At 29.0% G+C, this 12,442-nt stretch overlaps 1 protein-coding gene across 1 annotated transcript in view; it reads right to left on the minus strand.

Annotated features, from left to right (window-relative positions):
• The window catches only part of bchs (WD repeat and FYVE domain containing 3 bchs), a 249,612-nt gene that overhangs the window by 176,200 nt on the left and 60,970 nt on the right, over nucleotides 1-12,442 (minus strand). The window contains exons 13-19 of the mRNA XM_075360738.1: nucleotides 10,975-11,090; nucleotides 10,412-10,654; nucleotides 8,944-9,092; nucleotides 8,149-8,293; nucleotides 5,671-5,823; nucleotides 1,947-2,161; nucleotides 1,212-1,400 (exon numbers count right to left, since the gene is read on the minus strand). Coding sequence (XP_075216853.1) covers nucleotides 1,212-1,400; nucleotides 1,947-2,161; nucleotides 5,671-5,823; nucleotides 8,149-8,293; nucleotides 8,944-9,092; nucleotides 10,412-10,654; nucleotides 10,975-11,090 — 1,210 coding nt within the window. The remainder of the gene's footprint in view (nucleotides 1-1,211; nucleotides 1,401-1,946; nucleotides 2,162-5,670; nucleotides 5,824-8,148; nucleotides 8,294-8,943; nucleotides 9,093-10,411; nucleotides 10,655-10,974; nucleotides 11,091-12,442) is intronic.

Consider the following 12,442-nt stretch of genomic DNA (forward strand, 5'->3'; position numbering starts at 1 on the left):
AGTCTGCCCTGTTCAATCCTCTTACAGTGCTCTACGCGTAAGGTGTTCTTTTTTTTTCAGTGTATCACACTCAATTTTTTCTTGTCTTTCCAACCATTCCTGTTAAAAACCTAATCTTCTTAAATCACGCATGATTCATTAAATGTTTGAATAAATTAATAGTAAATAATGGATATAGTGTTATTTGCATCCCATTAATACTTATTATAAAATTAATCCTTTTTAATTAATCTTCTAATACTGATAAAAATTCTCCTGCCATCTGTAATCTACTATTAATTTACTGATTGATCTTCCCACAGTCAGATATTTCGCACTCTAAATACTTTTGTCAAATAAACTTTTGACAATTCTCAATGCTTCTTGTATATACAGCCTGACTTTTCTATTTTGATTATTTCTTTACACTAGCAATGATTTGCATTTCTCTATGTTTAATTCCATCCCATATTTCTCAACTTTTTTCACTTAAATGGAATGATGGATGATACCTCCCTTCCTTTTCTCCCAAAACAGTGTCACTACAAAATAAATGAGTTTTTGTTTCTTTGCTTATTTTCTCTTCACTTCCTTATGGATCTCAATCATAAAAATGATAAAAAATACATTACCTTGTCCAAAACCAGTTTGAGACTTTCATTATCCATAAGACTTTCATTATCTCCCATCAAGGCTCTTACTGTGTTTCACAATTTTCAAACATTTCTTTGACCATTTCTGTAATTTGTGTGCCATCCATTTTCTCATTGCTGTTCATACTTTTCTTCTGTATATGCTACTTAATTGTTAATAAGCAGATTTCAAGAATAATTCCTTTTTTTTTACTTTACCCATTCTCTCCTTCATACTTTATTCCGTAAATGTTTCTGAAGTAAGTAAATTCTTTATAGAATAACAACAGTAAAATCTATAATATTCAGTCATAAAAATAACTCCATTTATAGCTATTTAGATAATTATCTTAGATAGGCCAAAAATTTTGATTGACAGATTGTATGCAATCCCAAAACCAGATTATAATATTAAACAGTAATAGTTTAAACTATTACTGTTTAATAATTCATCAAACAAGTCAGTAATATTCTAAGAATTCTCAATCTTAAAAAACAAAAACATTCTGATAAACAAACATAAAAATCAAATGAATTTGTTACATTTAAGTTTTATTCAAATTTAATAAATGACAAATATCTGAATGAAATTATACTTACCCTTCAGCAGACATATCCATTTCAACAAAAGGTGGTAATGGGTTATTATTTTGAGAACGAGGTGTAGTCATAGAAACAAGAGTTTTTATCCTAGTTAATGGTACAGGTCCACCTGGTCTTCTGCTTGGATGATGGAGTATAGTATCCATTGCTTGACAGCACAAAGGTGAGCCAAGTCGCAAAAACTCTCTAAAACAAATTACAAATTACAACGTCATCAGAATTTGTACATTTTTTTTTCTTTTATACCTACCAAAAACTCAATATTGTAAACAAATAAATACTCAAACTAATAGCATAATTTTTTTACAGTAAAATAATAGCATTATTACAGTAACGTACATCTTTAGTGTAAATTTCAAACTAGACTGTCTGATCTTAATAACAACTCTTGGGTCAGAAAGCCAAAACTATAGCTTAACTACTATTTACCTCATAGTGAAAAATATGTACAAATGAATATAAAATAACCTGGTGTTATTTTATCGTGCAGTAAATATGCTGTCTTTTTTTCAAGATTGGGACTTTTTACAATTCAGAAAACTGTCAAACCAAGATTACAGTACCATATTTAAGCGATTAGATTACACTGATAAATTTCACAATATTTACATATTTATGTATTTCTGATAATCACACATAAATCAAACTACTTACTACAAAATATAAATAAATTCTAAAAGTAAATTTAAACAAAAGAAAAATTATAGAAAGCAGTTGATAAATTTATTATACCTTAGATCTTTAGCTTCAAGAGTTTGTGTAGCAAGTCTTTCAAGCATGTATTGAAGAGGTGGATGTAGTGGGTGTGTCTCATCTTCTAAAGGAATTTCGCCAACACAAAGTAACTGGCCAGGTAGTCCTGCTTCACACATTAATTGCTGGTTACGTTCACTACGAACTAATGATTTTATCACTTCTGCTGTGTATAGCTGAAGTGTCAGTGAAAGCTGTAAAAGTATTGTAACAATAAATAAAAATAACTATGGTGAGCAAACACAGTTTTCTTTAAATAAATAAAAGACTATTTCAAACAAATAAAAAGATCAAATTATAAACTTATTTAACACGCATAAAAAACTCATTAAACTGAAAACCAAAAATATTATTATCAACAGAAAAACTATTAGAAAGCAATGCTGGACAATCACGTTTTATCCCCAAAATTCCTAAAGATAACAGATTACAAATCTTAATGTTAAACAACCAAGTTACAGAAAAAAAGATAAATCACTTTTGTGAAAATTTTCCACCATTTTATTTCAAAGTTTTATTAGAATATTCAAAAATACAAAAAAAAAAATAACAAAAATTAAACTTGTTCTTAAATTATAAAAAAAAAAAAAAACACCATTAAAACAGAGGAATTTTTAAAAAAAGATGTAATAATGATAATAATAATATTAAGATGAACCCAAAAAAAGGATCTTTTTTTACATAAAAACACATTTTTAACAAGTACAGGGTAGCTTTTACACATAACTAGCACTGTTCTTGTTGCATTGTGATTCCAGCTTTAGCTATTGGTGGTTTTTAAATTGAGTATAAATTCATGTTTACTATGTTGACAAAAAACATTAAACTGTTTTTTTTCTTTGAAAACTTTCATTCTACACGTTTCATGCAGTTCTTGTTTCCTTTCTACTCTGTGAACTATTTCTACTCTAAAATTAAAAATAAAAAACAATCATAGACACCTTAACATCAAGTCCATTGACCTTTATTCTTTTCCACAATATTCTGTCACAAACAAGTTTTCCATCTTAAAACCTCTCAATGGCATATTTCAATACGCCATCTAATTTTTAGAATTTATTTAAAAAATCATCTAAATTTGCTAATACTGTTTTAACTTTTACTGTTATGAAAAGCTGCTACATTCTGTATAAATATCTTAAAATAATTTTTTCCCATTTTCTTAACCTATATTTGACACTAGCAGCATACTCCTTTTGTATGAGAGTCCTACTAGCTTGTGACACTTTGCCCACCTTCTTTGCCCATCCTTTGCAGTTTAACTACCTAAAAATAAAATTTTGTAACTTATTATACATGGTGTTCGGGCTGAAGGTACCTAAAAGTAACAGCTTATATTAACAAAACTTGTTAATATAATTTAATAAAGATATATATATTTTTTTAATAAACACAGCAATTCACTAAGTTTTAATATAGGTTAGTCAAGTTCAATGTGTGCACCTGTTGCAGCTTGGCAAAGGTCTAGACAATAATCTAACTCTTGCCAGGTGTTTAGGAACATCTGGAGCATTATAAGACCAACAGCTTCAAATATTCTCTGTTTTAAATCATCCAAACCTCAAATTTATTTTGATACACAAAACGTTTAATAAATCCCTAAGCAAAAAAGTCCAAAGAAAGGATATCTGGAGCTCTAGGTGGCCATGTAATTAGACCTCATCCGATCCAATATATGGGGAAAGTTTTTTTTTTTCTTTTATACCTACCAAAAACTCAGTACTGTAAACAAATAAATACTCAAACTAATAGCATAATTGTTTTACAGTAAAATAATAGCGTTATTACAGTAAGGGACATCTTTAGTGTAAATTTCAAACTAGACTGTCTGATCTTAATAACAACTCTTGGGTCAGAAAGCCAAAGCTATAGCTTAACTACTATTTACCTCATAGTGAAAAATATTTACACATGAATATAAAATAACCTGGTAACATGATAACATCTCGATGAGAGTGTAATAAGCACCATCTTGTTGGATATTGAAGCCTGCAGGAATCTTAAAACAGCTAAGTTTTCAAGCATCTGAGGTACATGTGTCCTGACACAGTCAGCTTCATAAGAAAAAAAAAGATTGATGATGCCATTTTTGTACAGTCTTAACCAAAAATAAGCTTTAGGTATGTCCTTTTTTTTTTTATTATTGTATGGTGGTTTTCAAAACTCCAAAATACAACAATTGCATCTGTTAACTTTCCTGCTCATATGAAAAGTTGCCTTATCACTACATAACAATGTATCAAGATAAATAGTTTTGTTTTTGACATGGTGCATTAGCACTGCATCAAACTGATATAGTAGGTGGCGATTATCTATTTAATGTGATGGAAGTAGTTGTACCTTGTATCTGAAGGAGTTGTACTTGTACTTCCAGAGTTGTCACAAACGGAAATGCTTACGAACAATGTCATAAAAAGTGGAACAAAGAATTTGCTGTTCTTAATTAGCTCGTCTACTTGACTTTCCAGAACTGGCAGTGAATGCATCTCACATACACGATCCACAGTCTCATCACTAATTGAAACTTTTGGATGATTTCCGGTTTCTGAAACCAAGCTGCCAGTCTCTCTTAAAGTTGTATCCCACTGATGAATAGACTTGGATGTAGGATCAATATTCCATTCAGTTCGTACACTGAACAAGCTAACTGATTACAACTCTGCTAACCAAAGCATGCACCACTGGACCTTTTGTTGTGGAGTCCACATCTCGATTGACTACAACTGCAGTCTGAGTCGACTTGCCTGCGCATGCATATTCCACTGACCTTGACAATATATAGAAAAAAATCTTGGGAGATATTTCCTGTAGATTAAGCCTACATTCAAGAGATTACAACAGAGGTTTTCTTAATATAGACCATTACTTTTGAATACCTTTAGTCCAGATACCCTGTATAATTGGTTCTCCTATATTAATATTTAGGTTTATTACCTTCCCTTCCCTGCTTTTTTTTATTTTCCCAGCTATATGGTGTACAATGCATGTAAAAGTATGCTAATTGGTCAAATTTTGCAAGTCAGTGTTTTTTCAGATTTTAATGTTTCATAAACCTCCTCTAATAAAAAAAAAAAACACACATTTTAGCAACGAAAAAGTGCAGAAGGATATGCATATGTAAACATGTATATTCACTGGCCTGATTTTTGCTAAATATCTCAGATTGGAAGAACCAATTTGAATGAATTCGGCAAAATTATTTCTGTACATGTAGCATTAATGCCATTTAATTTTGGTAATTAACAATCAAGGAGAAGAGCAACGAGATACAGGGATCTTGTGTCTCAAAAGTGTTCACTCCAGGTAAGTAAATTTTTTCCCCATAATTTTATACCCCTAAAGTAACTGGGATAATATCTAATGGTATTTGGTCTTAATAAAACTCAAAAAAAAAAATTGAAACATAAAATCTTTTTTATTTTTTATTATTTCTTTGTCACATTCTTGTTCTACTTGGATGATTCTACTGCATTACTTAAGTTAATCTTGGTTAAATATTTGGTCAATTTCATTCACAGGTTTTTCAAAGTTTTTTGCTTTTCTTTATCAGTTATTGTTGAGCCTTATATTCAGAATAGATTAACCAATTTTTATAAAATTTTGTACAGCTTCTGAATATGGATCATTTGATTTCATCTAGAATGTCTAAATTACTGTTAATATACTTGTGACTTATATTTTAATGGTATCTACTGAGACTTACTTGTGTCTGTATTGAATGCTGAATAGAAGGCAGCAGATGCAATATAGCAATAACAACTCCTGCATGGACTACAACTGGATCAGGTAAAGGTGGAGTTAAATTCAAAGAATTAACACGGCGCCCAGATCCAGGAGATTCTAATGAACGTTGTGTCTAAAAAGGTGACATACTCAAATGTTAATAGAAAAAAAACCATTAATAATAATTAATTTAAACAACAAAACATTAGAATATATTACAGTTATTAATCATTTCAATAAATAAAGGTTAACCAGTTCTAGAGACAGATGTCTTATCGTTTCTGCTACATGGGCTTGCAAAAAAAATAAATACATAAAAATATTGTAATGCATTTTACTTTTTAAATAAGACACCTGTCAAATGTTTTCCATTCTGATGTAAACACTCTTCACATCAACAACACAGATCATGCATAGCACTGCACAACATATCTCATGATATGTTCAAGATTTCTTTCCTAATTTTTTGTTTTAAAATACCAATATCTTGTGGGTTGCTTGCATAAACATTACTTTTCAATTGTCTCCTTAGAAAGAAGTCAAACACAGCCAGACTGGAAGATGTTATCAGCCATAGCATATTATCATCATGAGAAATAAGTCTACTGCTAATAACTAACCATGATGTATTCATTGAATCTGTAGAATGGTAGCTAAATCTTATTGGAACTAATTAACATGATGATAGAGTGCTGTTTGATTCAGGAAGAACTATTTAAATCATGTGTGCATACCCTTTCTAAATAGAACCCTTAATAAATAAATATCTTTCTTCATCTTCAGAAAAAAATTGGCCTATTATACCAACTGATGACACAGCCCACTCACATAGTCACTTCTTCACTATGTGGCAGTTGTTCATGCAATTAATTACTTAGCATATTCACTCCACCAATATCAATCATTTTGTTTATTTATGAAACAGTTAATCGAAAATGAACTCAGCAGTCATCTATAACTGATCAATAAATACTCAACTGATCAATACTATAACTGATCAATAAATACATCTTTGTCCTAACACAATAAAAATTCTTGAGCAAAAGTAATCCAATTTTCAATGTCATAAGGTTTTAGCTCTTGAATTTTAAACAGATGTAAACACAAATCTTAATACAAGATCCTTGCAAAAATTGTATGTACAATTCTCCACATATACACACATCTGCATGTGCATGAGTGAATTAAAAGAGAGGAAGTGAGATTATGGACGTTTCTCAGAACAAATTTGAGTTGTTTTTTGAGATGAAAGGTAATACAATACTGATCAAATCTTATAAATAAGGCCTCAAGCCCAAAGTCATTCTTCAAACTCACTGATAACAGACTGAACCAATTTTCTGTCTTCCACACCTACTACTTTCCATTGCAAAATTGATATCTTATTCAAAATTGTTTATCCACTAGGAAAGAACTACACCCATTTTAAGTTTCATTAGTAGAATCACAAAACAAAAGAACAGTTATTACCGTTTTATTAAATCAAGTAATAACAATTTATTAACAATCAACTGACAATCAAGTAACTGTGGTACATGTGCATTTCACAGAGCAACAAAAACACTTAAATCCTTTACACGTTTCAACATAAAAAAACATATGTTAGTGCACAATTTTGATATATTTTTGTTATTTTTTAAGCCTTCCTTTTATCAAGCAATGAAGAACAAGTGGTGATCATTATTAAAAGAGAAGAGATGAAAAAAATAGTCATCTCCTTGGTATCAGTACTATAGAATTAGTTTTAAAACTTTATACTGATATTGATATAGAATCCAATTTTGCCATTGGATTGGTATTGCTCCAATCCTACAATTTAATAATTCTTTTTGTACAAAGAAGCTGATTATTAATATCTCATTAATATAATTTTAAGTAAAATGAACAAGTTACTGCTTTTCCTTTATGATTCAATAAATTTAGCATACAAGCAGCCCATTTTTAGCAGCTGATTATATAAACTAAGAAGTAGATTTCACAAAACACTTGAATTTTGTTGTCCACTTCTGGTCAAGAGAATACTGCGGGAGGTCAAACATATAGTAAAATATACAACATTCTTTAGTTCCTAAAGAACCTCTCCATACAGATTATTGCCCAAATGCAGGAGGTTTTCCAGAGGTCACTGTATTCAGAAGATTAAAATAAAAAAAGTATTTTTAAATAAAGTTTTTTAAATTCACTGCCTATAAAGGAATGTTATCATTCTTATTTTCCACTAACATTTGATGGGCTAAAGGCAAATTCTTTCCTTATATATGGAATAAATTCATGAATAGAACCTTTTTCTTAAGAACTGCTTAGGAAGTAGTTACAAACTTTATAAACATCAGGATATTCACTCAAGTATATTCCATTGGCTCAAATCTGATCAGTGAGTACTATTTATTTTTAAGAAAATAATAACAAATGTAGCTGGTATGTTTGTACATTACTTTAATGACTTTGATTAACAAACCTCCAAATTACGTTTGTGCGATGGTGATTTAAAGGAAACAACCGTAGTTACAGTTGATTTATCATAAGTATCTAATGCAACATCATAAAGCATTCGTATGACTAGACAAGCATATGAAAGTTCTGCTGGTATATGCTCTGGTAAACTGAAACAATAAAACACATGTAAGGAATTTTTTTAAATTGTATATATAAAATAAAAACTTAAAATATTTGCAAGAAAATAATTTTTTTCCTGAATACCAAAAATTCTTTATAAATCTTGGAGCAATAATTCAGACAACTTCATAACACATAATTTAACACAAATTAGAAAAATAAATAAATAAATGTAATTTTATATACTCAAAAAGTAGTTCAATGGGAAAATATCTATTTTAGAGATTTGTAATAACTGATATGAACCAATAAATGAATTTTACTTCTTCCTTTTTTGATAATATCCTTTAGTACTGTTTTTTCTTCTTAAAAATGCCTTTGTGTTTAACATTTAAATTTTGTTTTAATTTCACTCTTTTGAGAATATTTAAAAATTTTTTAAATTATTATTATGATAACAAATTAGTGTTAGAGTGTAAATAAAACTTAAAATTTTATAAATCAACTACCACTTACAAAGTTTAATTCTAGCTTACTGATTTTTAGATTGGCCAATAGCAAAAATTAATATAAACTACAAAAGGTAAAAAAGGAATCTTATTTTTTAATTAAACAAAAACTATCATTTCAATAAAAATTCTCATATATAAAACTACAAAAATGAAGACAATTTTTTTTTTTTCTTTAAACAACATACCAAGGTTCCAAAACGTTGCCAGTAAAGAGGTTATGGAATGTATTTTCTTCTCTGGGTGATGTAATAACTTCTTCATTCTCTTCAAGTTTAGTTAAGGAAGAAAAGCAACCTAATAAACGTAATGTATCACACAAGCTTGTTGAACAGATCTAAACAAACAAAAACAGAAAATTTTTTTTAGAAATAACAAATAAAAGTGTAATTTACAAGATTAAAATTAACTATTTTATTAAAACTACAGCAAGCCCTATTGTTGCTTCATTATTTTAACTCTTGGTTTTAAATATTTAATACAAAACTACAATTAAATTACAACTTACGTTAAAAAGGTTTTACAAATGGGAAAAAGAACAACTTTACCACATATCGCTTACTGATTTTTGCCACTTTTTCCTCTTCCACTTAGTCCTATCCCTAGTATTAATATCAGATGCACAAAAAATTATTTTGCTAATAGTTAATTATAATCACATGCATTAATAAAATAAAATGAAAGCTAATTTAAAAAATAATAAAATGCACAATTTTACAATCCATTCTGCCTTGTCACTGATGACTGGCATCAAAAAACAATCTTCTAATAATAATTATATATAATAATTGTTAAATTATAATGTAAAGTAATTAAATTAACCATTGTCATATTTGGGGGAAATCCAAAAACAAAACTATTTTTTTCTACAAGAAACAAAAACACAACATGAGTAAGAAACAACTGTTTTACAAGCCACAGAAGAAGCATCTTCTCATTTCAATAATCACGTATTCATATTCAGCTCTCTACTGTTTACAGCTGCAAACCTGGTTCACTGTAAGGAATTTTACTATTATTATTCAAGTATGGAATAGGTTATTAGAACAATTATAGTTCAGTGGTTAGACTTTTATATATGAAATGCACTGGTAACAAACTAAAACCAATCAAACTCTGACTGAATTTGAATTTGAATCTCAGAGCATCATAGAGAAGCTGTTGCAACAAAGTTGATTGCAGTAAATGCAAATCACCTACTGATGGAGAGATTAAACAATTATAACTTTTTTCTTCTTTAATATGTAAAATCCCAAAATTTGTATGAGCATATATTTTAACAGTTCTGTTAAAACACACAGATTTTTCACCTTCTAGTAAAACAAACTGGAAGATATTTTGAAACAATAACTAGGATATGCCAAAAATTGAACTGTGACCATTCAGTATGGCTGTCGAGTTACAGTCTGAGCTACTATGCAATATTTATTTGATATCCATAGATCTAAACTAAATACTAAATGTCTATGGACTTCAAAAAGTCTGAATGTAAAAAATTATAATTTCATTTTTCTGATGCTAATCATTAATTAACTCAAACAGTGGCAGATAGCATAAAGTCTGGGTAAGTTGATGGAGAGAGTTCTTGTTTTTGTAGAAATATTTGTAAAAGATCAACAAATAACATTACTGTATATAAATAATAAATATACTAACTTCTTGGTGAAAGAATTTTGCATTAGCTGGTTCAAATCTCATGGCCACAGTGATTGTATTGAACACAGTATGTAACAAGCAAAAAATCTGGATTAAAGGTATATTATCCCAAGGAGGTGTAGGTGTTCCTCTGTGCAAGCATCCTTCCATGGACACCAAAACACTCATCACATAAACAAAACCTCCAACTTTCCTGAACACAGTCCTTGTCCGGTGGCTCTCACGAAGGCACATTAGTAGTGACTAAAACAAACCATATACAGAATCTTACAGAATAAAAAATTAAAATATAATTATTTTACATTAATTAATCTCGCTTAAGATTTATGAATAAAATATAGATTTATACTTTCTGATGTCAGAAAAACTTTTAAGAAATTTTCTTCAGAACTGTAAGGACAAGAATTTTCATCTAATACCCATAATATAAAAAAAAGTTATAAAATTAAATGCCATGATTAGTAATTCTAAATAGCCATAATTGCTAGTCAATTAAATGATCTGTTTCTTAAAAAAAAATTAAATAATTATTAATAACAATATACCAAAGGTAAATGACATACCTTAAGAATGTGACCCTTAAGGGTGAGAGATGATGCAGGAGCTGAATGCATCATTCCCAACAAAGTAGCCATGTCATCCTCACCACCAGAACTTAATATCAACTCTCTAACAATTCCTAAACAAGAAATTACTTATAATACACAAACAAATAAATAAATGTATAAAACAATCTGATTTCAAAAGAAAACTTATTAAAGTATCAAACCATATTTTTAATTGATCTACCTGCAAAAATAAAATTTTGTTTAACAAGAAAAATTTATTGAACATAATCTTTTATGAAACCAAAACAAATAAACAAAAATATGGAATGTGTAAATTAAAAAAAAAAAGGTTAATACATATTAGAAAACAAGAAAATGAGCAATGTAGTAAAGTTTATTAATAATAAATGCTTGATTGAAAAAGAAGCTTTTCTACAACATTAATCACTATCCTATTCCTTGAAATTATGTGAAAACAACACCAACTCACTTGTACTACTGATAAATTTTTAATATGGAAATATATGCGCTAATGAAAAGTTTAATAAAATACTGAAAAGCCAACTGGAATATTTAATAAAATATTGCTTTAACAAATCTGACAAAAATATTTGTCCAAATACAAAAATTTAATTGGAGAGAAATCAATTGAAAAAAAAAATACGTAGAGTTAATTTACCAATAAACTTCAAAACATGCTTGCTGCTGCTAACACAGGAGAATGACTTACTTAGATGTATGAACATCAATTCAAAGGAAACAATACAAGTACAAATTGCAATGAGTGCTTGATTTCTTTTCATGTAGTATCCACTCATCTGATATGTCATCCAGACTTTTATAATCCATACACTATTTCTGAGAAGGAATGCTGAAGCTCTGGCCTGTATACCTGCTGTATTCATTTATTTTGAGCAATTCTTTGTAAATTTCAGAACAGCATCTCAACAAAATTTTACTTAATGGTAATGAATGAAAAGAATTGGAAAAATAAAAGTTATATTCTATTAAAAATATACAAGCATGTTTTGTCTGATAAAAATTCAATGTAATATTTACAGGAAACAACTTAACTATCTTGAATAAATAAATACAGATACATAATACTATTAAACTCACATGCATATGTACGTACACATATGCATTCATATTAATAAGCATGAGATGAGCATGACAAGCCCCCTCACTGCAGATCTCTACTTCTATTCCCTGAACCAATCAGTAACAGTTTAGTGGATGTTTATATTTAGTCTGCATGCACTTTCTGCTCAAAAATTCCTTTAATTTCATGTAAAGATGAAAGCCAGTGCTGTATGATTGGTATTTTTTTGAGGATAGTTATATCTTCCACAAAGTTTTCAACTACTTTGTCATATTTTGAGTAATGTACCTTACCACCCCAAAATATGTTGATAATGGTAGATAGGCATGTAGATCTTGCTTCATTATCCACATTCTGTCTTTTCAGGTACACAGATGTTTT

Source organism: Lycorma delicatula, chromosome 3 (genome assembly GCF_047948215.1).
Source record: "Lycorma delicatula isolate Av1 chromosome 3, ASM4794821v1, whole genome shotgun sequence".
Classification (NCBI taxonomy): Eukaryota; Metazoa; Arthropoda; class Insecta; order Hemiptera; family Fulgoridae; genus Lycorma; species Lycorma delicatula.